This window comes from Peromyscus eremicus, chromosome 13, assembly GCF_949786415.1.
Source record: "Peromyscus eremicus chromosome 13, PerEre_H2_v1, whole genome shotgun sequence".
Classification (NCBI taxonomy): Eukaryota; Metazoa; Chordata; class Mammalia; order Rodentia; family Cricetidae; genus Peromyscus; species Peromyscus eremicus.
In genome coordinates this window covers 32,121,902-32,148,571 of record NC_081429.1, presented here as the reverse complement: position 1 = coordinate 32,148,571, position 26,670 = coordinate 32,121,902, and the positions used below count along the sequence as shown (strand labels likewise).

The 26,670-nt window shown below is 44.7% G+C and overlaps 1 protein-coding gene across 1 annotated transcript in view; it reads right to left on the bottom strand.

The window, feature by feature from the left end:
* Positions 1–26,670, bottom strand: part of Serpine2 (serpin family E member 2) — a 63,998-nt gene that overhangs the window by 20,406 nt on the left and 16,922 nt on the right. Inside the window, exons 2-3 of the mRNA XM_059278168.1 lie at positions 7,924–8,204; positions 3,540–3,767 (exon numbers count right to left, since the gene is read on the bottom strand). Of these exons, the coding sequence (XP_059134151.1) occupies positions 3,540–3,767; positions 7,924–8,182 (487 nt within the window). The 5' untranslated portion in view covers positions 8,183–8,204. The remainder of the gene's footprint in view (positions 1–3,539; positions 3,768–7,923; positions 8,205–26,670) is intronic.

The window sequence follows — 26,670 nt, the reverse complement described above, 5'->3', positions numbered from 1 at the left end:
CAAATACAAGGTACATCTGAAATGACAGACAGGGTCCCCGGCAAGCAGGACTTCCGGCGGTTCTCAACCTGTTGGGTGCTATACTCTTTTTTTTTGGGGGGGGGAGTCAATGACTCTTTCACAGGGGTCACCTAAGACCACTGGAAAACAATGATATTTATATTACAATTCATAACAGTAGCAAAATTACAGTTATGGAGTAGCAAGAAAATAATGTTATGGTTGGGGGTCACCACCAAATGAGGAATTGTATTAAAGGGTCGAAGCGTTAGGAGGGTGGAGAAGCACGAGCTAGCCGCTGTGAAAACAGCTCACACTTTGTGAAGGGCCAGGCCCTGTGCTCAGTGCTTCCTATGTCATCACTCACGTCATCAAAAAGCCTTCATGGACCTGTCGTTCTGTCAGTTATCACTAATATATCAACATTCTGCAAATCAGGAGCTGGGGGGGAGGGGAGAGGGGAAGACATTTTACCAAAGTTACACAGCGGATGTGTACAAGTGGCAGAACAGACCTTCAGACTGAGAAAGAACGGAGCCTGCAGGTTCTGCGTCACGCATGTGGTGGGCACAAAAGTTAGCAGGAGCTACATAGCCAGCGAGAGGCAGGGAAACATTCCAGGCTGTCACATGCATGGATGGGGGGCGTGTATGTGATGGGGGGGGGATGAGAGAAGCCTTTGTGGCAGGGAGAAGCTGAGGCTTCGGCAGCCTCCCAGTCAGACCTGTCACAAGGTGAGCAAAGCACCCTGGTGCTAGCCCTCTCTCTCTGCAGGAAGCGCATCTCCTTAGATGCGCTCAGCAGTCTGGGGACAGAGGTTGCTTGTCTGGAGATCTGGGGGCGTGTTTCGGTTGAGCTGGCAGTGGCCAGGCATGCCACATGTTCTGTGGTGCTCAAAACAGCCCCACACAATGGAGAATGTCTCTCTTAAAAAAAATACTAAAAGATTTATTTTTACTATGTTAACATCTATATGCCTCCACACGAGTGTAGGTACCCATGGTAGCCTGCAGTTGTTGGATTCCGGTCAACCTGAAGTCATAGGCAGTTATAAGTCATCCACCACGGGTGCTGGGAAATGCACTCTGGTCCTCTGTAAGAGCAGTGAGTGCTCTTAAGCATGGAGCCATCTTTTCCAGCTCCTACTTTTAAATATTTCTACTTGGTTTGCTCTGAGACAAGTTTGGAAATTTACCAAGAATTCTGCACCACTATTTCAAAAAAATTGCATCAGTTAATGATGACAGTCATAACCAAGAGCTGGGAGTCACTCTTCACTAAGCCCCGTGTGGTTCACTGATTTTCAATTATGTCACGATAATTGTTAAGGACAAGAAGTGAAAGGTAGGTCTGTTTGTTATTGTAGCAGAAAAGCCCAGGAAACAGCCTGTTTGGGGTTATTATAACTGAGAGATACATAACAAGTCTCTTGCTGGTTTGCCTTTTTTTTTTTTTTTAATTGCATCAGCAATGGTGACTGCTGTGGTTCCTTGTGTCATGGTACAACGCACCTGACTTAGTCTACTATTGTCAGTTCACACTTATCCTGAGAATTTGGCAAAAATTTCTGAATAAAAAAAAATATATCATGTATTCACATGCACATGAACCCAAAGGTTTAACCACAACTATAAATTCCTTTTGTTTTCCCTTATATTATTGTTTAATTTTTTAATAAAAAATCTGTTTATGTATGCAATGGGAATATATATATATAATATTACCTATGATATATTATTCTATGATATATATCTATGATTATATATAATCTGACTAGATTATATCTAATAATATATATATATATATATATATATATATATATATATATATTACCTATGAATTTCAAGCTAGAAGGAGGGAATTGAAGGCTAAGGATGCAGCTGACTGGTTGAGGGTTTGTTTAGCATGGCTGTAAAGCCCTACACTCCCTCAGGAGCATTGTCAATAAACAAATGAACACACTAACAGAGGGAGGGGGTCTGACAGAACTGAAAAACCCTGCTTGAGGTTCCCAGCACAGGTGGTCAGGGACTCCATCAGATGGCACACCGACACAATGCAACGTTATCTTTCTATGGGTAAAGAAGGCCAAGAGCGTACAATGGCATGGCGTCACACAGCCAGCATCAGGACCAATAGCCATGTCTGCATGTAGCTGCTGCAATCTGCTACCAGCATCCCCCAACCAGCCCTGGACATACACACTATTACTCTTCCGAGAGCGGCACAGGGAGCGGACTCCAGATTGCAGAGCAACTGAGAAAGTTACTGGCTCTCCTCCACTTCCCACACACCTTCCTTCCCCCTCTTCATTAGCTCCTCTGAGATGATCACGTTTTCACCCGTGTAAGTAGGATGATGGGTCATGGAGCCTGACCGGAGGCACCCCGGCCCTCCCTCAGAAAGTCTTTCCCAGCAACTCAGGGGCCGGGGAACTGTACTCTAAACACATCCCTGGGTAATCCTAGTTCAGGTTCTGAGAAGCTTGTCCCCAAACGCAGGGTTTACCCTATTGAGTTCCTGCTTCTTTTAGGATCTAAGTCCAAGAGCACATTTCCAGTCTTAGCACCTGTGAGTATTACACTGTGAGTGTTAAAATGTTAACCCTAGAATTACCTGGGAAAAATGACTCAACAAAGGACTGTCTTGACAGCTTGAACTGATGCTGGAAAGCCCACCATGAAAGTACCATGTCCTGGTTTTGTGGCCCCGGACTGTGTGGGAGCAGAGAAAGCTAGCTGAGTACTGAGCATGCATGCGTTTATTTCTCCCTGCTTGTGAGTGTGGATGTGATGTGACGACTTGCTTTAATCTCTGGCCAGACTTCCCCACAATGATGGGCTATAATCTGGAATTGTAAGCTAAAATAAGCCCTTCCTTCCCCAAATTTCTTCTTGTCAGGTTGTTTATCACAGCCACAGAAAAGAAACCGGAACGGCTTTGCTTTGTTGTGGGAGGCCCTAAGCTCCTCCTGAATGTCTCTGAGGCTTCCGGCTTCCAAGTCAGCAGGTTTGAAACACCAACATTGGGAAACTCCTCCATTTAATGAGAAGAGACATCGAAACAAGCAGTCATTATGCGATGGTGAAAATGCCATAATGGAGGGGTTCAAAGCAGTGTAATCACAAGCCACACAAAGCCAGTGGAGGGCACCTACAGCTTGGCAACGGCAGATGAGGCTGGGGTCACAGGAGACACAAAGCCAAAGCTTAAGAAGGCTGTTCTAGGCCAAGAAAACAGTAGGTGCAAAAAAAACCAGGTAAGACAAACAAGGAAAGAGAGGAAGGGCTGTGTTCTTTCCTGCTGCCCATCCTGCAAGAGGAAAACCCTGGATAGTGAGCAGTGACAGCCTGAAGTGGGGAAGGCAGGCAGACTGAGACCTGGCCCATGGAGAGTGAAGAGGTCGGTCAGATCCTGCCTAAGCCCACGTGGCTCTTGGTGGAGCAAGCACTGGTCTTGAAGACTACAGCCCAAACCTCTGAGTCTCTACTCTTTCATTCACAAAACGCGAATCTACAGGAAACAGGAAGGCCACTCACCTCTGGTTTCGTTTTTAACCCAAAAATTGATGGACTCGCAGGCCGAGACTGGGTCCTGGAAGTTCACGTTCTGCACTTCACACTGAAACACCTCTTTGTTCCTGGCTGCAAAGGGCACCTCCATTTTAAAGCCATTCTTGACAAACACAGCATTGGCCACGGTCACAATGTCTTTATTCTTCTTGGAGACAATAGCCTTGTTGATCTTCTTCAGCACTTTACCAACTCCTGAAGGGGAAGTCAGAAAACATGGCAATATTTTTTTATGACAATTTACATATTTACAACAATTCTTGTTAGGCATTGTGGCTTATACCTGTAATCCCAGGAGTTGAGAAGCTAAGGCAAGAGGGCTATTATGAGTTTAGGTTGAGGTCAGCCTAGGCTACAAAGCAAGACGCTGTTCAAAAAACAAGACTCCATGAAGACAGCCCAGCAAGTCAAGTGCTTGTCCTGCAGCCCATAAGGACTGGTGTTCAAATCCCCAGCACCCACATAAATGCTGGGCAGGCACAGCAGCCCTCCTACAGTTCCAGTCCTCAGAAAGAGGTGGAGACAGGAGAATCCCTAAGTAGAACTGGCTGGCTACACAAGCCAATTTGGTGAGCTTTGGGATCAAGTGAGAGACCCTGCCTGAATATTTAAGGTTAAGAGCAATCAGGGAAGAAAGTCCATGCCAGCTTCTAATCACATGGATGCACATGTGTATTCTTAAACTCATCGACGCAAGTAGACATGAACACACACACATACCTCTTCAAAAAAACTTTTCATTCGTACCACAGCATATAAGAACAGCAAGCAAGATAGTAGTCACAAGAGACTAAGTCTGCCTTGTAAGGGGTCTCTATCTGGAGGCATCGATAGTGTTAGACCATAAAAGTTCTTGGGAGACAGTTGCTCCTGTACCAATATATTACGATGTTCTTGTAGTCAGCATGAATGCTGGTCTACTCTGGGACTGGCAGCCATGGAAGAAATGAATGGCGGGAAGCTTCCTCATGCAGACTTTCTTGCCTAACAGTCTCAATTGCTATTTTCTTTCTTGCCAAGGATTTAACAATGTGATTTTTTTTTTCCTATTTGGAGAAAAGAAGATGAATAAAATAAGCATTAGGAAGACTATTATAAATTGTCATGTGCCGCCAACCAGAACACTGTGATTTTTACTTGATATTGAGTTTGGAAAGTAAAGAAATTAATTTTATGGCAACATAAGCTTTATTTTATACGAGCCATTCATTCATGCTCCATTTAGTTTGGGGGCATGAAGAAGGAAAAAAAAGAAAAAAAATATGTCATACGGATGAGATGGATTTCCACAGGGAAATTACAGGACTGCCCTAATCACCTGAGGTCTTTTCAAAATTATATTGTCCTAGAGCATCCTCCCAGAGTCAGCTTGGTGGTGCTTGAGGGCTGACTTGTCATTCTGAACATGCATCTTCCTCGGATTTCATGAATGCCAGGGCCAGGACATCTCCCAATCCAAGGAGAGCTTTGTATCATGGACAGGACTTTGGCACCTCGACACCATGCTATGGGGAAACTATCGTATGGAGAAGAGCTGGCCAAAAGTCATCTCCAAGGCTCCATGCCAGCCCTGGCACTTTCAGACTCTGCTCCCTTGACATGTACAGTTCTTCCCTGTGATAAGCAATCGCCAACTTGACAGGATCTAAAAATCACGTAAAAACCCCTGGTCATGTCTGAGAGGGAGTTCCTTATTGGGTTAATCGAGGTGGTTAGACTCAGCCTGCACCCAGGAGGTACCATTTCCTGAGCTAGGGTGGCAGACATCATAAAACAGGAGAAAGTGACTTGGGCACCAGGTTCTTTCTCTTTACTCTCTGACTGGGGATACAACATGGCCAGCTGCCTCCAGCTCCGGCTGTCATCATTTTTCCTCCAAACGATGAACTGAGATAAATCCTGTCTTCCTTGGCTTTTCCCATGCTATTTTGTTCCAGCAATGAATAAAAGGAACTAATACACTTCCTGGGGGAGAAAGATCAGAGCTCATCTTCCACATCCTCAAACAATCTCTCATCTTCCTCTGTGAACATCACTACCACAAACCCTCAGAGTTTGAGCCCCCAAGAAGGCCTCCAGCATGCATAAGTATATCATGGACCCTGACATCACATTCTACACATGTCTGTTGGCAATTCCGAAGAGAGAAAGGGTAGGAGTAGACTTGTAGCCAACATCAAGAAGATGCCGATTTAAAATCACAGTGGATCAACATTAAAACCAAACCAAACCAAAACAAGACACAACCCCAGTTGCTATTTTGGAACTATGCTGGCTGACAGGGCCTGGATGGCCATAAATTTAAGCTGTGACTCACGAAGGCGGTAGAAATCACCAACGACCCTGAACTTCCCAGCCAGAGACAAAACAGTATGTTCCAAGAATTCAGCCTTTCCTCACATCTAATAAGCGGGCAAACTGCAAAACCAAGCAAAGTTTGTCCCTCTGTCAACAGGGAATAGCATTGGGCATATGGGGCTCCCAACAGATGACCCTCCCACATGAGGGTCACACTGAACACACAAAGGAGGTGGGAGCAGGTAAAGGCAAGGAAAAGCACTCTTCTGCCACGAATCCAGCTCTCTTGCCAACAGGACCAATGCAGTCAAGAGTTTTAGAACTTCACGGCTAGGGGCTGGGCAGTGGTGGCGCACGCCTTTAATCCCAGCACTTGGGAGGCAGAGCCAGGCAGATCTCTGTGAGTTCGAGACCAGCCTGGGCTACAGAGTGAGTTCCAGGAAAGGCGCAAAGCTACACAGAGAAACCCTGTCTTGAAAAACAAACAAACAAAACAAAAACAAAAACAAACAAACAAAAAAGAACTTCACGGCTAGAAGAACGGGGAAGAACGTGGTGAGAGCTCCCTCCCTTTCCAACGAGGTGACTGCCGCCTCGATATGAAACATGACTTGTTTGCGCTCAGTGTGCACGACAGCACAGAAGAGCTCAGGAACAGTCCTGTTCCCTCGGGCGCTACGGTTGTGGAAAGGGAAATCTAACCTACAGGGAACTACTGCCTGCGGACACAGAGTTCCTGTGGCTGGCTACACCGGCGATTGAAAACAAGCTTTCTTTCAACAACACCAAGCCCCTCTCCCCGCCCCTTACCTGTATTTGTTGTTATTTGTTTTGTTTTGTTTGTCCTTTCGTGGAACTAAATATCAAACGCTGGGCTTTGTATACGTTAGGCAAGCCACGCCCCCCCCCCCCCCCCCCCCATCCAGCACTAGGCTACATCTCCAGGTTCATTTCATATCTTTGAGTTAGGTTGGTACGTAGCCAGGCTGGCCTCAAATGCTCAGTCCTCCTGTCTCACTTCTCAAGAGCTGTGAATACAAGCATGTTAGTTACCAGGACCACTGTCTGGACACGGCCGGACATTTATTTATTTATTTAAAAGACATTTGGCTTCTTACTTCACATTTCTAAGTGGCCTCAAATCAGCAGACAGGGCAGGCTGGGGAGACAGCTCAGTCAGTAAAGTCCTTGCCACCTGAGCACGAGAATCTGAGTTCGGATCCTTAGCATCTGTGTAACACCTGCCAGTGTGGTCGTAAATGCCTACGATCCTAGCATTGGGGAAGCAGAGGCAGGGGGATTCCCAGAGCTCACTGGCCAGCTCCTCTTGTTGAATTGGTGACCTTCAGTGAGAGACTATGGCTTAAAAACTAAGGGGCGGGATGGAGGGAAACACCAACACTCATTTCTAATCTCCACACACTTCTGCACCCACCTACACACACATTGAACTCACGCACACTACCCCCACAATGAGTTTTAAAAAATTAAAACAAAAACAGCAAAGGGGCATCCCTTGTGCCCCTCATCCAGTCTTCCTCAATGGCATGATGACCATATTAGGAAACTGTCATCGGTATAGTCTATAGCACTCATTCTGACTTGACTCATTTTTTCATACATGCCTGGTGCATGTGCGTGCATATGTGTGTCAGCAGTTCTGTGCATTTCTATCAGTCATGTAGACTCACATCACCCCATCAATACGGAGCAGCTCCACCATCATAAAGTTTCCATACTTTCAGTCTCTAACATGGACATGTTTTACAAGGATGCTTACTTATAACACAAAAGATTTCCCTTAGGAGAAAATAGTAGTGCTGGGTAGACAGAGGTAACACCAAACCCAACAGCTACAGAACCAAAAGTGCAGTTCTTAACTTTGGGGATGTCATCTCGCCTTTAGAAGACCCTGGCCCTATGTTCCAGATGGCACTGTATGACTTCTCTTGGCTGCCCTGCTTCTCTGATTAAGCAGAGACCAAGCCACGACCCTTCACATGCAGGGCCAACGGCAAGGCCTCACTCATGGAGGGAAAGCGCGCACACGAACCGTTTACACTGTATCTCATCACCGTCGTGAGCTGCTTCTTCGTCCTGCCGTCAGCCCCCAGCTGCAGCATGCCCAAGATGGATGCAATCCCATGCGGGGAGACGACAATGTTTTCATGAGGCCGGGACTTGATGATCTGATTGAAAACCTGGATCCCCGTGTCAGAGCCTAGTTCCTCCAGAGACAGAGAGTTGAACTGGGAGTACACGGAAGACAATGTCACTGTGGTCCAGATGAAGAAGGGAAAATGCCAATTCATGGTTCCTTCCAACAAGGACAGCCTAAAAAGAAAAGAAAAACCAGACAGAAATACATCACTCTTTTGTGAACACAATGGGACGAATACTCTGAACTCAACTTGATCCGATTTCTTGTGCCCATGATAACTGAATCCTGTCCTAAATTAGTCTCAAATGCACGGGGTTCAGAAAAACAGGGCTGGAAAGCCATAAACCTCCATCTGCTAGGTCCTTAGTACATACCAGGCACTAGGCGGGTATGAGTATTAATTCCTATAACTGTCAATCATTTGAAGTGTTATTTCCAAGGGTCTTCTATGTGCCAAGCCCTTTTGTAAGCGCTAGACAGACAACTGTAAATCTGATGGGTGTGACGCTGGCCCTCTCAAGAATGTCCTTCTAGAGAGACCTGGAGAAAATAAACCAGCAAGCTATTAGGTAACTGCAGAGAAGAATAAAAGCCAGGACCATAAAGCAAAGCAATGTGGGTGAATGAAGGGCCACGGGAGGGTCACATTATAGGGAAGGCCACCTCTGCGGTAGGAACACAGAGGAAGTCAACTGAAGATGGAGAAAAGAACCAACCATGCACAGATGCGGGGCGAGCATGCCCAGCAAAGGGACTGGGGAACAGCAGGCAGGCTATGTGATGGAGGCCAAGGAAGACAGAAAGCAATGGTCACAAGAGACCACGTGGAGGGTTTGAAACAGAGGGAATGGTTCAGGTTGTCGGGATTTTCATATAACCACACCGACTTGATTCTTTTTTATGTACCACATACAACTTTTTGAAATTCCAGGGCTGTTAATTAAAACAAATTTCAGTGGCAGCTGTAGAGCTACAACAGAGCAGAACAATTGGTAAATCCATAAACGGTGCGGATGGCATTGCTTACACTGAGAATTTCAATTACAGCCATTTGCTTGAAATACACTGCCGTCCTGGATTGCCACTGACAGGGCTTTCTTCGGCTACGACAAGAGGTAGGAGTTTACGTGTATTTATGGGAAAGCGAATACTTCCATTAAGTTAGAACTCAACAGCAGCACTTAGCAAAAAACAAAGGCAGAATTTGTGATGTTACTAATTTGATCCCTGCTTTAGAGGCTTGAGGTTTCACGAGGCACGAATCTCCCGTGGAGCCATTTGACCCCCTTGTCACCTACGGGAGGTTAGAGAGGGAAGCACCTGAAGAGACAGGTGACCTGGATGAGAGGAAATCAGTGGCCACAAGGGAAAAGAAAGAGTGTGGGAAGGGCTCGGTAAACCACGTCTTCCTGCCTTCCTTTCCCTGTTTTGGGAACTTCCCACACTAGGTCATGCATGGCTGATACTCAAAAAAACACTTGTGGGAATAAGCCCTAGGGGCTATGAGCACCAGTTTCTAGTTTTATTATTTCTCATTGCATCAAACTAGAGTTTGCTGAATGCGGTTGAGGAAATGCTCGTGTTCAGTCCTGAGCATCACAGTGAACTCCAAAACTGGTCCAAGAAAACGCCAGCATCTGGGTTGGGCCAAGAAGTGTCAGCATAAACAGAATTCCCGACCCGGCTGTCCACACACAGTGAGCCACCAAGGACACACCATTCAAACACATGTTGTAATTTTCTTACACATTGTGAAATAGGTAACTTCTAAAAATTCAGAACGTGTGGGGTTTCTCCAGCACTTAATTATAAGGTAATTGTCTGAATCTAGCCTGTCTAAATGCAAAATGTGTAAGTGACCTACATAACGCTCCCACGTGGGCCTCTGCTGTGGTCAGCAGTGGCCTATTTTGACTTTGGCACCTTGGACTGGCTCTAATACCACGACAATCGCCTGAGTTTCCTGGAGCCTGTTGGACCTTGGGGGACTTCCAAGCCCTGACCATGGGAGCTTTACACACTCCTCCTCTGAGCTAGCTCCGATTCCCCTTTCTCCCTTTCTCCCTCAGGGAATGCATTTCCTCTTTGAAATTCAACATGCCACAAAGTGATCACAAATACAAAAAAAAAAAAAAAGTGTAGAATCTTTGTACCAACCAACCTCATCAATTTCAGTTAATGACTCCTAAGAAACTCTGCTGGGTGAGGGGCTATTTGAACAAATGGTTGGATTTGTACTCTCCAAAGACACAGAAAGTATCATGTGGTTTTGCCACTGGTAGCTTAAAGCTCTTTAACAGAGAGAGAGAGAGAGAGAGAGAGAGAGAGAGAGAGAGAGAGAGGGAGGGAGGGAGGGAGGGAGGGAGGGAGGGAGGGAGGGAGGGAGGGAGGGAGAGAGAGAGAGAGAGAGAGAGAGAGAGAGAGAGGGAGAGAGAGGAGTTTTGAAGAGAACCCTCTGCTCGCTCTCTCCCTCTCTATCTCTTCCCCCTCTCTTTTCCTCTCTCTATTTTCTCCCCTCCCTCTCCCCACCTTCTCCCTTCCTCCTTTAAAAATAAAACTCTCCAGAGAAAGGAGAGGAAAATAGAGACTAAAATTCCTAACAGACCTAATATCTTAGCATCAGCACAAACAGTCTCCGAACAAAGTTACTTTAGTTACCAGAATTTTGCTCAGTTATGATGTTTCTCCCCTAAAAGAACAGTTTCATTATAGTGGGAGTGTTTTTCTTGGTTTCTTTGCCCAGGGAAGTTTTTGAGAGATGTCCATGTTCGGCTTCAGAAAAGCACACTGGGCAGTCTCCAGGCTGTGTGGAACTTGGAATCTGGGCAATTTTTGATGGATGCTCTGGGCATAACTTCTGCTTGGCCAAATGCTCTCAAACTGAAACTCACCTGGCTTGTACACATGTCTAAGAATAAGCTCAGGAGGCCGCAGTAAGGGTGGATCCATAAATCACTTCAGGCTTGAGTAAGTTCTAATAATGAAATATACTCATACCCCTATCAATACTATTTTACATGAAATAAGTGTGGCTGATTTTAAAATGCTTCATTTCTAGGCCAAGCAGAATCCGGCAATGGGAAGAATATAGCAACTTTCTATTATTTTCATTTTTTTTTAAAAGAAATCACTCTTCGAAGTTGGGTATGAGAGGAAGAATAAGTACTTGGCCCAAACATATTGGGTAGCGTGGATATAAAGGTTCATAAATCTGTTTGAGTGTTTCAATTTCTTGAATAATGTTTTTACAACAATAAAAAGCAATTCATGTGCTCTAGGCCATCGTTGAGGGAGATCATAAGCCTACCCATAAAGCTACTGCCACCGGCACAGGCTTCCAAATGCTGGCTTTCTCCTCCTCCAAGCCTTTTCCCTTTCCAGCGAGGGGAACGTTCCCGAAGTAATTGGGTCTGCTCTGAGCGTTAAGCATGGTTTAGCGTAGTAAATAACGGGCTGCTAGTTCTGCAAATGCCAGCTTCAATATGCACACTTGAAAATGTGTCACTTGCCAATGGCAGACGCGAGAGAAACACATGCCATAGACTCAGTGGCTTCAGCTGTCACGTCTACACAGGCGAAGCTGAAGTCTCTGCTAATCTCACCGGCAGGCTTTCAACGTTTGCTACCTATTCCCTCCTGATTGTTCATGACACTCTCTCGACCTCAAAGATAGATAGATAGATGATAGATAGATAGATAGATAGATAGATAGATAGATAGATAGATAGAAATCCTTCACTGGTGGGCTATGGAGGCCCTTAGCCTTCAAACTGTCCCAAGTCTCCTCTTCCAAGACCGTGTTCTATTGATGGCCTTCTTTTTGCTTTTTTTTTTTTCTCTACTGTTTACTTAGGGACCCCACCAGAGCCTCCCCAGCTCCTCTTCCCTGAATACAACATCCCTCTCTGCACCTCTCACTTGGCTGGTTTTCAAACGGTCCCACCACCCCCTTCCCACTAGACAGGAAGCTCAAATCCAGGGGCCTTTATAGAGTCCTGGAGCCTACGGGGTCTATTTAGAGCCTCATCACCGGTCGCTCTAAATCAGAGGCAGGAGCCAGGGCCTAATCCCACTGCCCGGGGTTTGGTTTGGAATGCCGTGTTCCAAAAATACTTCCGGAAACTGAAATTCAGGAGCCAGCACATACAAGTCTGGATTTAGAGTCACTCACAGGAAATGTGAAGAGAGAGACATGCTGGTACTGCTGGGCCCTCACTCTTACCACACATGTCCTGTTCCTGTGTCATCCCGCTGGGGGCTGGTGATGTGCCTTGATTTCCACAGCTCTGTGCCCCCCTGCCTGAGAGGTTGCTGTCCATCACTAGCCTGGGCTGCTTAAGGACTTGCAAACAGACCCCTAGAGTGACTGACTCATTGCTGACCTACTATGTAACAGAAAATGAGATAGCCTTGTAAATGGTGGCATTTGTTTTCTACTTAACAAGCTATTTTTATATAAAATAGACCTTTTATCCACAGCACAAGCAGACAATAATTCCAATGTTCACACAGCAAGCTATATGTAAACAATTTGGTGCGAAAAGAACACAACAGAAGTCTACAGGGTCTGAGACTTTTGCCAGGTGTTTCTCATCTGCTCAGGGGGACCCAAGAGTGGCAGAAAAAGGACAGCAGTCCAGCCTCCATCACTCACTAAAATATGTTGGAAGAGCTAACAATAATAAACTACATGTGTGTATGTGTATAAGCATATACACTATATCATGTATTCAAATGTACATAAAATACATGAAAAAATATTTTATGTATATTTGAATAAAATTTGATTAAAAAAAAGTCCACAGTATTCAACGTTTAGTAATGACAATGATTACTTTATCACTTATCTCTTCCAAGTCAAAGACTATTCTAAAGTAAACTACAGACATCACAGAACAGCATTCAGGACCATTTTAATACGTATCCCTTAGTTAAGATATCGACCCACAATATCATTATCACCTAGCAAAATCAGTAACCCCTTCATATGCTAATTATCCAGTGTTAACATAATCTGATTGTCTTCTGCTACATGTATAATCTTATTTGATTCAAGATATCCATTACGACAAGTTGATAACCCTTTTGCTTTTTCAGAACAACAACAAAAAATCTTAAGTTGCTTTATTTTTGACTGTGGTCCTAATACCCACTGGAATTTGGTAACTGTGTTCCTCTGTCTTATGTAAAACTGGCAGAATCCGAGCAGGGTAGTTGGCAACAGAGACAGTATGGCGGGAAGAAAAGAAGATTTATTAGCTGGAAGGTTGTCAGCAACCCTGATCTAGAGGCTGGGCAACCCGACTGATTCAATTCTTCAGGTAAGAATTACTGTTTTGTAATGGTGGTGTTGTCCAAGGGGTTAGGCTCAGGAGTCTAGTCAACTGTTTTGCTTTTGGACCATGATCATTGCCCAAGTACCTTTAAAAAATACATTATATATATATATATGTATGTATATGTATATATACGTATATATACATACATATGTATATGTATAAAATTAAGGGGCTCCAAAATGGTAGGTGTCTTATAACTAAGTTTCCTTCATTCACCAGCAGGGATATAGATAAAAAGAAAGGCTCCATAGCTGACGACCGTGAGCTTCAGCATGTGTGAGAAAGGTGCAACAGATACTAGAACAGTTGCCCACTGAAAAGGACTTTGCCAACCAATTCTCAGTTCACCAGTGTGCCCTGTTTCATTTTCCTGTCAGAGCAAACTCCTGTTGTCAGCGTTTTCTAGAGGCTTGATCTACTGTCAATATTCATCTTGTTGAGACTCAAACGAAGTCGCTTCAAGTTGATTCATTGAAACATTCAACTTGAACATGTAGTGTCCTCGGCTTCCTTGGCTTCTGGTTTGACAAGATGTCCTTAGGTTCGTCTGTACATTTCCTGTTCCAAGTACAGTCAGTCACTTCTCTGGCTCCTTTTAGAGTGAAACACTATTCACAGATTGCATCTGAACACCCCCATCTCGTAAATCCCAAGAAAACTGAAGCAATACTTGGAGACAGAGATACTGAAGAGCCCACATTTATTTATGTCACTCTCTGGGGGTGTATCCAAATCTTGAAAGGCAGACTGCCTGCGTAGAAATTGCCTTACCTCCCAGGGCCAGGAAAGTCACAGGAGGCTCATTAGATAAGGCCAAAACGGGGGAGCCAGCTGACGTTAAAAATTGGTAAGACTGGTCAAAGCATACTATTGTGTAAAAATCAATGAGTCTCCTGAATTGTGCCTACAATAAAAAGTAGGGTCACAATAATGCCAGGCACCTGGAGTGAGCAACTAACTGATAGTATAGGGAGGAAAGTCACCCCCCACCCGACCACCCCCAGTTTCTCTCCATAACTTCTTGCCAGCCCAACAGACAGCCAACTGGGAAAAGCTCTGAGGTTCTTCTTCAAACCTAGATGCCCCCTTATTGATCTGCCCCTGTGCCCTTCTTCTAAAGGGAGCCTGGCTGACAGGAACACACCTGCAAACCACATCTGCCAACAGCTTTTGCCGAGGACTTCTCAAAGGAGGGTCTTTAGTTTCTCAAAGGAAAACAATGAAACTTTTTACACCAGTCTGTAACGCTCCACTGTCAGACTGAGTATTTCCCATCGCTATTTTTTTGCCAGCAGAAAAATGTTTCCAACTCTCAAGAGCATTTCACAAGCAGTGTTCTAGAGACCCTTCAGGAGCTAGTCTAGGAAGACTTAAGGCTCTCTGTAGAGCAGTGGTAACAGTTCATCCACAAGTAACTGGAGTTATCATTATAAAGCCAAGAAGAGGCTAGCCTTAAATATGGAAGCCAGAAGACGACATTTGAAACCTTTCCAAGCCATTCCTGAAATGATGGCCTTAGGGCTGTCCTCGTTGTCCCTCAGGCTGTCCTTGTTTTCCATATAAGACCACATTTCCTTAAGATAACTAAGCCAGAAGAGCAAGCAAGCTAGAACACATCATGATGCGTAACTCTGATAAGTACGCCACAGTCCACCTGAGTTGGCATCTTCATACCTTAGGGAGGAACAAACAGGAGATGGCAGCTGGAGCTACTGCAGCTTTAAATGCTTTCTCAGGTTACCAAAAGATACTAAAACTCTGGAAGTTCGTCATAGGTTTTTTGTTTTTTGGTTTTTTTTTAACCTGAATCCAACAGGGATGCATCTATGTTTGATCTATGACACTAATTAATTGGGTCAAGAACCAACCTACAAATGCTTAGGAAAGACATTTCCAACCATTGAAACACACGGCAGCAATGGCTGAAGGAAAAAGGGTATGTCTTATTGGTAAAGTGTACTCTGGCACCCTAGTGCCTTGTACCCATCTATTTTGCATACTGAGATTTTTCTTTGCTGGGGTTAGGGGAAGGTAGGCTAGAGAAGAAGATTGTGGGGATTTGCTAGTTGTCTACTTCCAAAAATACAAGATCAGGAACATTTTTTTCCCCACTTCCTTCAGGGTTTCAGACACAATTTGCTTGGGGTTCAAATCCAACTTCTACCGCCCACTCAGCAGGAGATGCAGAGTGAATGACCCTCTTGGTCAAGCTTGCTTTCTCCTCTACTACTTCTGGGTGGGCCTTTCCAGTGTCCTTGGATGATTTAAGTAAGAAATTGAGTGGGGCGATGTATTTTGGTATAGGGGATAAAAAAGAATACAGTGGTTGATAGCAGTGGTATGGTAAAGGTGGTATATATCCCATTTACGCCTTTCAGTGTGCAGACTTGACCATTAAATCTGTAATGCTTCAGATGGGGGATTTCCTAATCCAGGAACCAAGAGAGGTCTCCAGTACTACAGTGCTATCAACCAGTGGCTTACATGTTTTAAAAACAGGGAAACAATTTCATTGTATTTAAAAAAAAAAAAAAAGGTGTAACAGATATTGTACTTTAGGCTATATAAAATAATCATGAATGGCCCCGGGCGGTGGTGGCGCACACTTTTAATCCCAGCACTCGGGAGGCAGAGCCAGGCGGATCTCTGTGAGTTCGAGGCCAGCCTGGGCTACCAAGTGAGTTCCAGGAAAGGCGCAAAGCTGCACAGAGAAACCCCTGTCTCGAAAAACCAAAAAAAAAAAAAAAAAAAAATCATGAATTTACAAACACTTTAATAAAAAAAGAAATTGTTTCTACTATAACATAATTAAGGTACATTTTTAAAACTATTTTTACATTTTAATTATTTGTGTGAGGAGGGTGTGCCGTGACATGTATGTGGAGATCAGAGGGCAATTTGGAGGAATCAGTTCGTTCTTTCTGGCATGTGGCTCTGGGCTTGAACTCGGATCATGAGACTTGGTGGCAAGTGCCTTTACTGTCCGAGCCTAAAATACATTCTGTGCTTCTTTGATCTCCCATTGAGATATTGTTCAAAGCCAGACCGTGAGCATAACTTCAGCAGTCCTTTGCAGAAACACTGATGCTGTCTCTGGGTCCTCCACTCACTGATGAGAACTCAGTGCTCCTTAAACTGATGTTGACTGAAGCAAACTATGAAGGCCAAGAGTTGTAAGAACAAATGGATTTTAAAAAAATAATTCCGAAAGCCAATCTGGAATAAAGATGTATTCTTAAAAGAAAAAAAAAAAAAAAGCACATACCTGTTAAACAGCAAACTGCCTTTATCAATTAACTGTAAGAAAATAAAAGAAGATCTGTGCCCAAAACTGATTATTTCTAGAAGCAAAAATCATTGCAAGAAGTAGCTAAGCCGGCAATTTTAATTGCAATCTGAATCTCCGATGGAAGCGGCACTGTGGGTAGCCTTTTAGCAGCTCTGCATACTTGCCCTCTAGCTTTTGTGTGCTCTGTTGCTAACCGCTTGCACCTGCTACCTTTGGACAACTGCCAGTGGGAAGCAAAGCCCACTTTTCTTCGTGGGCCTTAAGTGTTTACAGACACTATTTCCTCCCAGAAGGCTAATAGCCATTGACTCCTGGTCTCGCTGTAAATGACTCTCCAGAATGCCCGTGAGCTCTGTAGTGGGACTTGGCCCTGATACCATCTCTTGCTTAGCTTCTGCCTTTTCTAAGACCCTCTTTTCCCATTCCCCCGTACCGAATCTCCCTTCTGGGAGAACATACATGACCCATGCCACCCAACAGTGAGTAATAGTTAATGGCATCCGCCCAACAATGTCACTCACTGTTATGAAAATCAAGCAGTAATATATCAGTAGTAATTGATTCTGGATAATTGGGGCTGTTTACTTTTGTTGCTGAAACACTTTTGCGATATATAACCCTGGCTGGACTCAAAATGCTCAGTCCTGTGCCTCAGCCTCTCTAGGGTTGGGAAAGATATACTTCAACTGACAACAAGACTATGATATAATCAACTATGCAAAAGTTATACCACGTGCCAAAAGACTAAAGGGCATCGCTGAGCTACCACTATAAACTGTTTCTGATGACGATTTCACGCAGCACATCGGTACGCAGTTTGCAAAGCTTCAGAAATGCAAGACCACACTTAAGACAGAATCTTTTTTTTTTTTTCTGCTTATAAAAACACACATGACAGGAGCTTGGACCTAACATCAGCTGAAGGGTGAAAGCTGGATAGAAAGGAAGCAGAGAAAGAGCTGCCGAGCACAGGAACAAGACGCAAGTCAGAAGACCGTGAAAAACTAATGAAGTGTTATCTACTGCAGAGAGAGAGAAACGCGGACACACAACACACAGCGAACTCCCTTCTGATACACTAAGGGGAATGCTACAGCCGTTCATGTTCTTCTGTCAATACAGAGAGGTGGCTCTATTCTGATGAACCACTTGATCTATGTCTCTATATCTCCATATCAGACATTTAAAGAGAGAGATAATTATTTATTAACATTTGATGCCATGTATTTAGGACAGTGCCTAGATTACAGGAGGAATTCAATAGATGCTTATGAGACGAATTGTAATTCAATGGAAGTTAACTGTTCCTTTTCTAGTCTATGTGCCAGCAGCAATTAAATCCTTCCCCAATTCTAACTTGCTTAAGAGCTATAGAATACACCCTTAAGTACTTGGGAATAATAGCCATCATTAACTGGATGCACACTGCTACAGTCTGAATGTCTGTATCCTTCCAGAATTCACTTATTGAAGTTCTAACCTACAATGTGATGTTATCAGAAGCTGGTTCTTGCCCGACACGGTGGTGCATGCCTTTAGTCTCAGCACTCCTGAGGCAGACACGTCTCTCTATGAGTTCAAGGCCAGCTTCGTCTACATAGTGAATTCCAGGCCAACCAGGGATATACAGTGAGACTCTGTCTCAATAATAATAATAACAAAAATCATATCTTTGAGAGATGATTAGATCTTGGGGGTGGGGCTTCACAAATGGTATTGGAGCCATTATAAAGGGGACTCCAGAGACAGCTAATCTTGCTTAACACATGAAGAAACAACTAGAAGGTACTATGTACAAACAGAAAGCAAGCCCTTACCAGCCACTGTATATGCCAGTGTATTAACCTTAGACTTCTCTGATTCTAGAACTGTGAGAAATAAATTTCTGTTGTTTATAAGCTCGCCAGTCAATGGTATTTCGTTACAGCAGATTAAACCAACATGAACATGACATCTACTAAATGCCAGACACTGTATTTTACATTGAAAATGCAATTTAATCCTCCACATAAAAAGTAGGCTGTAGTTGTTTCTATATTCCACAAATGGTGGAAACTGAGGACCAGAAAAAAAAAAAAAAAAAAGGTTGAGTAACCTACCTAGATTGCACATCTCATGCATGGTAGAGAGACCTGAGGCTGAGAGCCTGTGCTCTTGGCTAATATGCCACGGCACTTGCTTTGGTGGAGTTTAAAGGCCAATGGAGGAAAAGGTGAAGAGACACTGTGTTCCTCTACCTGGGAGCAAACAAGTGACCACAGCTTTGAAGAGTGCCAAGTGTTTGTTACTCTAGGGTGGTGGCTTTCAGCCAGGGTGGGGGTGACTCTCTCCCCAGGGGATATTTGGAGACACTTCTGGTTGTCATACTACTTGGGGTAAGTGGCACTATGCCATCTCGTGGGTGGAGACCAGGGATACAGCACCTTATGGGTAGAAAGGTCTCAGGGTATGGGTTGGCTCCCATACCTCATGCCTCAGGGTATGGGTCCGCTCCATACCTCACGACTCAGGACTCCAAGAGAACCTATGTTCTGATGCACAGAAGAACAAACATTCCTCCTCTGCCCACGCCACACCACAATGTCCCTGGCTTCTCTTCGTTTAGAATCACAGCCAGAGTCACGGCAGTACTGACACCAATTTATATCATGATTCTTTCTGTTTTCGTTTTTTTTTTTTTTTTTTTAACCTGAAACATGACTACATGGAAGAGGAAAGAATCCAGCCAATTACTTCTGTGCATCCTAGAAGGGAAGGCTTATGACCAGCAATTACAGCTTCAGCCTGGCAGTTCACCTCATCCAATGTGTCAGCTCCAGTTCGCCACAGCCTGTGGAGGAACTCTGAGGCTGGAAGCAGGGATACAGGCATTCTAATGAGCTGCTGCTTCCAGCAAGAAGCATGGGGAGGTGATAATACCAGGCTGAGTCAATGGGCAGTTATTTCCCTAAAGTCTCCCGAAGAGCAGCAGCAGGAAGCCGAAGAGCAGCAGCAGGAAGCCGGATGGCATCACATCTTCTGTCCTTGGTCTGTCCTCTTTCCCACTGTTAGCTCTCTCCCCACAGCTGCTTGCTTTTGCTAAACCAAAGCTACTCTATCATTCATGTTGGGACTATCATTTGGGAAACGGAACTGTGAACAGAGTAGGTAGAGAAGCACCAAAACGTTCACACACACACCCTGTGCTGTGTTTCACACCTCTGTACTTATTCCCTGGCACTCTCTGAACCACTTCTCTCGGGGACCCACTGAGCTAAGCAACTCTGAGCCCCACCCCAACTCTACCCCCTCCTTCATCTGAGGGGACCTCTCTGTCTAGCCAGGAAAGCCAGACTACCCGACAAATAAGTTCTGAATTAGGTCTCAAGATGACTCCGTGTCAAATTACCCTAAAAAGCGAAGGGGTGTGCGGGGGTGGGGGGAGGGGTTTCCATCTTCACGAGGAAGGATGCCTTCTTTAGCGGACCAGTAAATGGGTAGCTGACATCCGAGCCCTGCAAAGCACAGAGATGCTTTTTCTGAGCCGTGAGACCCAGCTTTGATAGCACTAACAGAGGATGTGGGTTTTAATCAGGCAGGAACCTGAAGGCCCTGTGATCCTATTTCTGTCAGTGGGGGTTGTGGGCAAGGAAACCCACATTCGACCATGTGGAGAGGGATCGAAACTGCTGGGGCTCAATTTCACAGCCAAAGCCTCTTGGCTCCCCTAAAGTCAGGTAGCATTAAGAGTTTTTTTTGATATTAAGCACAGCCATCCACTCCTCTATTCCACAAATACTACGGTAGTGAGTGTGCTGGGCTCATTGCTGAGAACCAGGCCTTGGTGCGAGCACTTTTTATTAGCATATGATAATGGTACTAATGAGGTGCATCTGCTGTTTCAACATGCATATCAAATCGCTGATCAAATCAGGATCATTAAGATCTCCCCTCAGGGTTCTCAACCCAAGCGGTCTGGGACCCTTGGACATCATCTCTAAAGCCATTTGTGTTTTGTAGAAACGTATCAGGGTAGGGAGGAAAGTGCTGTGGCATCCCTGTGAGAAGCCAGGGACACTGAGTGTCACAAAAGGCCCCCCACGATGAGGAACTACATGGTCCAATCGGTCAACAGAACACAGAGGTTGGTAGGGCCTGCTTCAGAGAAGACTTTAATCAAACCATCACCAAACCTCTTGAATTCATTTTTACCTATCTTTGGCACAAATGCTCTGAAAGCAAGTGGGCTGTACAGCCAAGGAAGCCAGGCGCACCCACACAGAGAGGGCCTGTAGCAGTCTGAGGAAAGCACCTCCCCAGTGGAGACTGGAGAATGAGCTGTGTGTAACTAGTCCAAGGAGCAGGGGGAGAGGTCAGGAAGTCATTCATTAAGACGGTCTGGAGGGTAAAATACCTCTGATGACTTTGTTTCTGCTCGTTTCATGCCAAATACCACCTCACAGTCTTGCGAGGCCCAGGTGACCCTGGAGCAGGAAACTCTACCCCAGAACCCAAACTAGAGGGCGCCTCTCAAGCCTGTGTCTTGCCTGTTCACAGTCATCAGTCACTGCACACTATAAGAGGCAGGACCCCAACTCCCAGTCTTTCTCAGATTTCACACTAAAAGCATCCATATCCAAAAGGGGAAAACTAATAAACAAGAAAAATGAATAAAAATGATAACCTTTCGTTCTTCAGAAAAGATCCTGTAAAGTGGCCGGGGGAGATGGCTCGGTTGGTGAAATTGCTTGCTGCTCAAACATGACGATCTGAGTCTTCCCTTGATCCCTGGCATCCATGTAAAAAGCTGGGTATGGCCGGGCGGTGGTGGCGCACGCCTTTAATCCCAGCACTCGAGAGGCAGAGGCAGGTGGATCTCTGTGAGTTCGAGGCCAGCCTGGGCTACCAAGTGAGTTCCAGGAAAGGCACAAAGCTACACAGAGAAACCGTGTCTTGAAAAAACCAAAAAAAAAAATACCAAAAAAAAAAAAAAAAAGCTGGGTATGATGGTGTGGGCATGTAATCATACAGTGCTGGCGGGGGTGGGGGGCGGGTTAAAGATTCAGATTTCTGGGGCTCTCTGGCCCTCCAGTCAGCCCAGCTCATGTAGTGAGCCCCAGGCTAGAGAGAGACCCTGTCTCAAAAGACAAGGTGAGTAGCTGCTGAGGAATGGCACCTAAGGTTGACCTCTGCGCACGCGCACACATACATATACACATAAGAAAGAATGAAAAAAACTAGAAGAAAATACAAGTATTTACCACAGGAAACTGGTACAGTATCTGCACGCGCGCACGCGCGCACACACACACACACACACACACACACACACACACACACGTACACGTAAAATGAATGAAAAAAGCTAGGAGAAAATATGACAATTTCCCACAGGAAACTGGTACAGTATGAATGAGGGGGCAGACTGCACATATCAACTTGCTGGTTGCACTGTTTCTCTATTGTTATGTGAAGCACCACCTTTGTATAGACCTGGTAAACGTGTATGAGGTATTGTAGTTACTAAGAAACACAATGCGTCATGGGTTTGAAGGCTAGTTCTTTTAGTTTTTTTAAATAGAGTGAGTGTTTATTTTTATTTTATATGGATGAGTGTTTTGCCTGCATGCATATCTGTGTTCCACTGGAGTGCCTGGTACCCTCAGAGGCCAAGAAGACAGGATCCTGTGAAACTTGGAGTTACAGATGGTTGTGAGCCACCATGCAGGTGCTGGGAATCGAATCAGGTTCTCGGGAAGAGCAGCCTGTACACTTCCCTGCTGATCCATCTCTCCAGCGTAGGCCAGTTCTTAAGGCCTCTATCAATGCTAGCTTCTGCCATCACTACTGTTTATCACCATGACCATCATGGGCAGAGATGATGATCTCATTCTCTGAGAGTCTCCACTACAGACCACCTTAACTTCAAGTACGAAAGACTCAAACTGATTCCTGAAAACAAAAAGAACGTTGCCTTACTTATTTACTTGCCTTTATTTTCCATTGCGGACCCACTTCCTATGTTTCCTCAATGTAGGGGAGATTCAAAGGTCTAGGATATAACATTACAGGATCTTTGCATCTGGGCACAGATTGCTAGAGAAGATAATATACAGGCCTGTGTCTTCCCTAGGGCACCAGCATGCTGCACTGCTCCATCAACAGACCCCATGACAGGTTTAGAAATGACTGAGGAGCACCATGTCAGCTTGGGAAATGGGCATCATGTTTTCTCCAAGGCTCTCAAGCTTATTATGAATACGGAGTGTTTTCCTACCAGTCCGAAATTGAAACAGGGTGCGATTAAACTCAAGCAATTTTGGAAGGTTTGAGTGTAGTGCAACCAGACAAACTCTGTCTCAGCGGTCATGAGATTTAATGGCAGTCGTCTGGATTTTAAGCTGACTCTCAGAGCCATTTTGTTTGTTTAGATGGATAGAATAACACGGAACAGGAAATGCTTGACAACAACCCACAAAGAGACCACTTACAAATAATGCGGTATCACACTAAAAAGCCTATTTGGGTGACCCCAGAAGAACAGGCAATCTGGGAGGAAAGCCTTAAGTGTTTGTAAGTGGACCCCAACACACAGTTTTCCTGCATGATATTCCCTTAACAATTCTCATGGCTATACTAGGAAGGGGGAGGGGCCAGTCCTAACCACCAAACTTGGCTTAATAACTGGCACCACCCACCACCTCCTCCCCATCCTAGAATCCAAGCCAAAAGTCTGGGAACTATCTTTTCCTTTATCCTAGTAGAATCATCAACAAATCCATTCTCCCTCTTGAATACATCTCATCTATCCTCTCCATCTCCTTGTTCCCAGTCTAAGTCACCAACTTCTCGGGAAGGCAGCACTGACTTCCTGTACCCAAATCACTACCCGCTCTGCTCTCTGACCGCTGAAGAGAGCTGACCATGCTCTTTTGCAAAAGATCTGTGCCAAACTCTCCCATGGTTTCCCAATATTCTTGTTAGCAACCGCAAGTCCATCCTGCAGCCTATATACATCATTATCTGGCTGAGATTGAGCTTGCTTTCTCCAGATATCCCAAACCTTCTGGCTTCTTTTCAGCATCAGGCTTCCACGTTAAAGTTCTTCCCAAATGAAACATGTATCAGTCTTGTCTCCCCTTGGTTCCTTTATCTGCCCTGTCCATCACTGGACCCTAGCATCCAGGATGACACATGGATACCCAGGTGTTCAACATACAAACAAGGCATTAAAGAAGTAGCCAGGCCTCTAAAGACCAACTTAATTCAATGGTGCACCATGGACCATTTCATACAGTCTAACATATTTGAAAAGTGCTTGGCACTCTTCACACGCTGGGCTGGGTGATTCTTGGTTGTAAGGGGCTGTGCATTACAAATTGTTAAGCAGCATCTTTACCCAAGAGATGCTGGTTGCATCCTCCGCCCGTTTGTGATACCTACATGCCTACAGACATTAACAGACATCCCGGAAGACAGAGGGAAGACGGACCCTGGTTGGCAGTCATTATTATAAAGGTTAGAAATAAACGGATACCATTTCCCTTCTGGGCACAAAATGCCTAACTAATCTATACTCATTGTTTGCAGCTGAATAATGATGGGTTTCAGTACAGTGTGGCTGAACAACCACTTAAAACATAATTTATTTCAGTAGGAGTATTCGTTATTAACCATCCCCCGCCCCGCCCCAGTCATGCTTATGGGACAACCATGGAGGTATGTATGGGTTAGTCCACCCTGAGGGCATCAACTTGCTTTCTGCATCAATATTCCGGGTGATGTCTGAAGTGAGATGATGATGAACAATGGGAAAGGGTAGGGCAGGACTCAGAGAATGAGTCATAGCTCCTTCTATCCCATTGGACTTTTAATTTGTGTTTGACACATTTAAAAAAAAAAAAAAGAAGAAAGAAAAAAAAAGGAGAAAATGGATAAAACTTTAGAGTTGGAAGTTCTCATTGAAAGTACCACCTCACAGCCAATCATTCTCCTCTCTACGGTGGGGCCAAAGCGAGGTGTGAAATGCGAAGGACCAAGTCTCTGCTGCCACAACCAGCCACTCTAACTAAGGCACTATTGAGCTCATAGCACCTCTCCTGGAATGCAAAACGACTTCCTCGCTTTACCTGCCACCCTGCAACAATATTTTCAATTATTGGTTAAATTGCAAATGCCCCACAAGTCATTTAAATAAATCTTACATATATAAAATAGTCGATTGTGTTCCCTGAGCAATTCCCAGCTGTAAAAATAGAGCCGTACTGAAGGATTTTTTTTTTTTCTGTAGCTAATTGAAAATACCGCACATATAATGCATGACTTAAAGCACCCAGGAGGAATTTCAATTTGCATTGCCTATTTTAAATGTACAATCAAATGCTGTCTTAAAGTGCTCTACACATTTAATTCAATATAGCTTGCCTGAAGCCCCAGCCACTCCTAAATTTTAGCACTGTGAATTAATGAACGGAGGTTTTGAAGGTTCCAAGTGACTTTTAAAAACAATGGCTTGAAAGGGGCTCTTTTTTTCTGGAGAAAACAAACGCTCCACAGACTTGACTGGTTCAAACCTGGGAGAAGTAAGCTAGAGAAGAAAGCTCAAAATGGCAGCAGGATGCCAGGATGCCTGGCAGGAAGAAGGCACCAGCCTTAAGAACATACCCACCAAGGAGGCACAGCTGAGTTCTCAAGAGTGCCCAGAACTATATGATTCAAGATACAAGAGCCCCTTGGACATTGCAGATCAGGGTGCTTGACAGTAAAACCCACTGGGGATGAAGACAGAGGCTGGGGATTTAAAATAACACTATTTGGGAGAAGGGAGTAAGGACATGTGTGACCACCTTCCTTTTCTGAGAGCTTAGCGGGGTTTCGAAGGAGCCTGTGCACTTCCCAAGTTAACAAAGCTGTTATTGAGGTCCCACACCAAGAACCTTCAGGATGGATGAATGGCAGGCATCCTTAAAGGAAAAAGAAACAAGACAGAAAGTGACTTGCAATAAGAAGAGCTTCAGGCCAACGGGGGGCGGGGGGGGGGGGGGGCAGCTACTTGCCTTTATAAATGGTGTGATTATTAGTGTCTCACCACGTAGTAAGTAAGTAGGAGACCATGAGGGCAGGAGGGGAAGGCATTGTTCCCCTTAACAGCCATTCGGGGCCAACAGTGGTAGCAACTAGTATCCAATAACTACCAGCACAGAACAAAAATCATTAGACTCGAAAGCCGGGAAACACAGGGGGCATCAAATATACATCTACCGAGGGCATGAAAGCTCCTGTCACACTTTGAACCCTCACCTTTGGTCTATAAAATAAGAAATGAAATTAGGAAGAAAGAACTCACAACCTAGAAATTTTAGTAACTGTCCCCAGGGGTGAGGCTCTTACATTATCTGTAGTTACACATAAGAATGAAAGGGATAGAGTTGTGTGCAGCGTTTGATGAGCTAACTCCCTGTGCCTACTGGCTAGGAAACAGTCTACATGGAGCTACCTCAGGGTTTTACTTCTATGAATTGGGCCACTAACTTACACAGCTTTTTTTTAAAAATGTAGCCTTGGCTATCCTGGAATTTGCTATGCATATCCAGATGATCTTACAGACCCACTCGCCTCTGTGCTGAGACTAAAGGCATGCACCACCACACCGGGCAATTTGCACAACCTTACCAATCACTCAAGACTTGTTGTTTTGTGTCGGTTTGGTTGTGAATTTTTGAGCTAAATGGTCCTGACATGTCTCCAGTTCAGTAATAGGTTGGGCTGACCTTAAATTTATGGAGATCCTCCTGCCTCTGCCTCTGAGCCATCATACCATGGAGTACATTATTCAGCCAGAGAACTCTGTTTATCTATCATCTGTCTGTGGGATTGGTCACTGTTAGTCTCTCTAACTCTAAATGACACTGAGCATCCTGACAAACTCTGAGCTTTTATTCCATATTTCATGCTGTGGACCCCAGGAGGAAATGTCATCTGAGCAGCCAATTTTTCTGACACACAAGGAAAATGTAGTACCATTTGATCCCT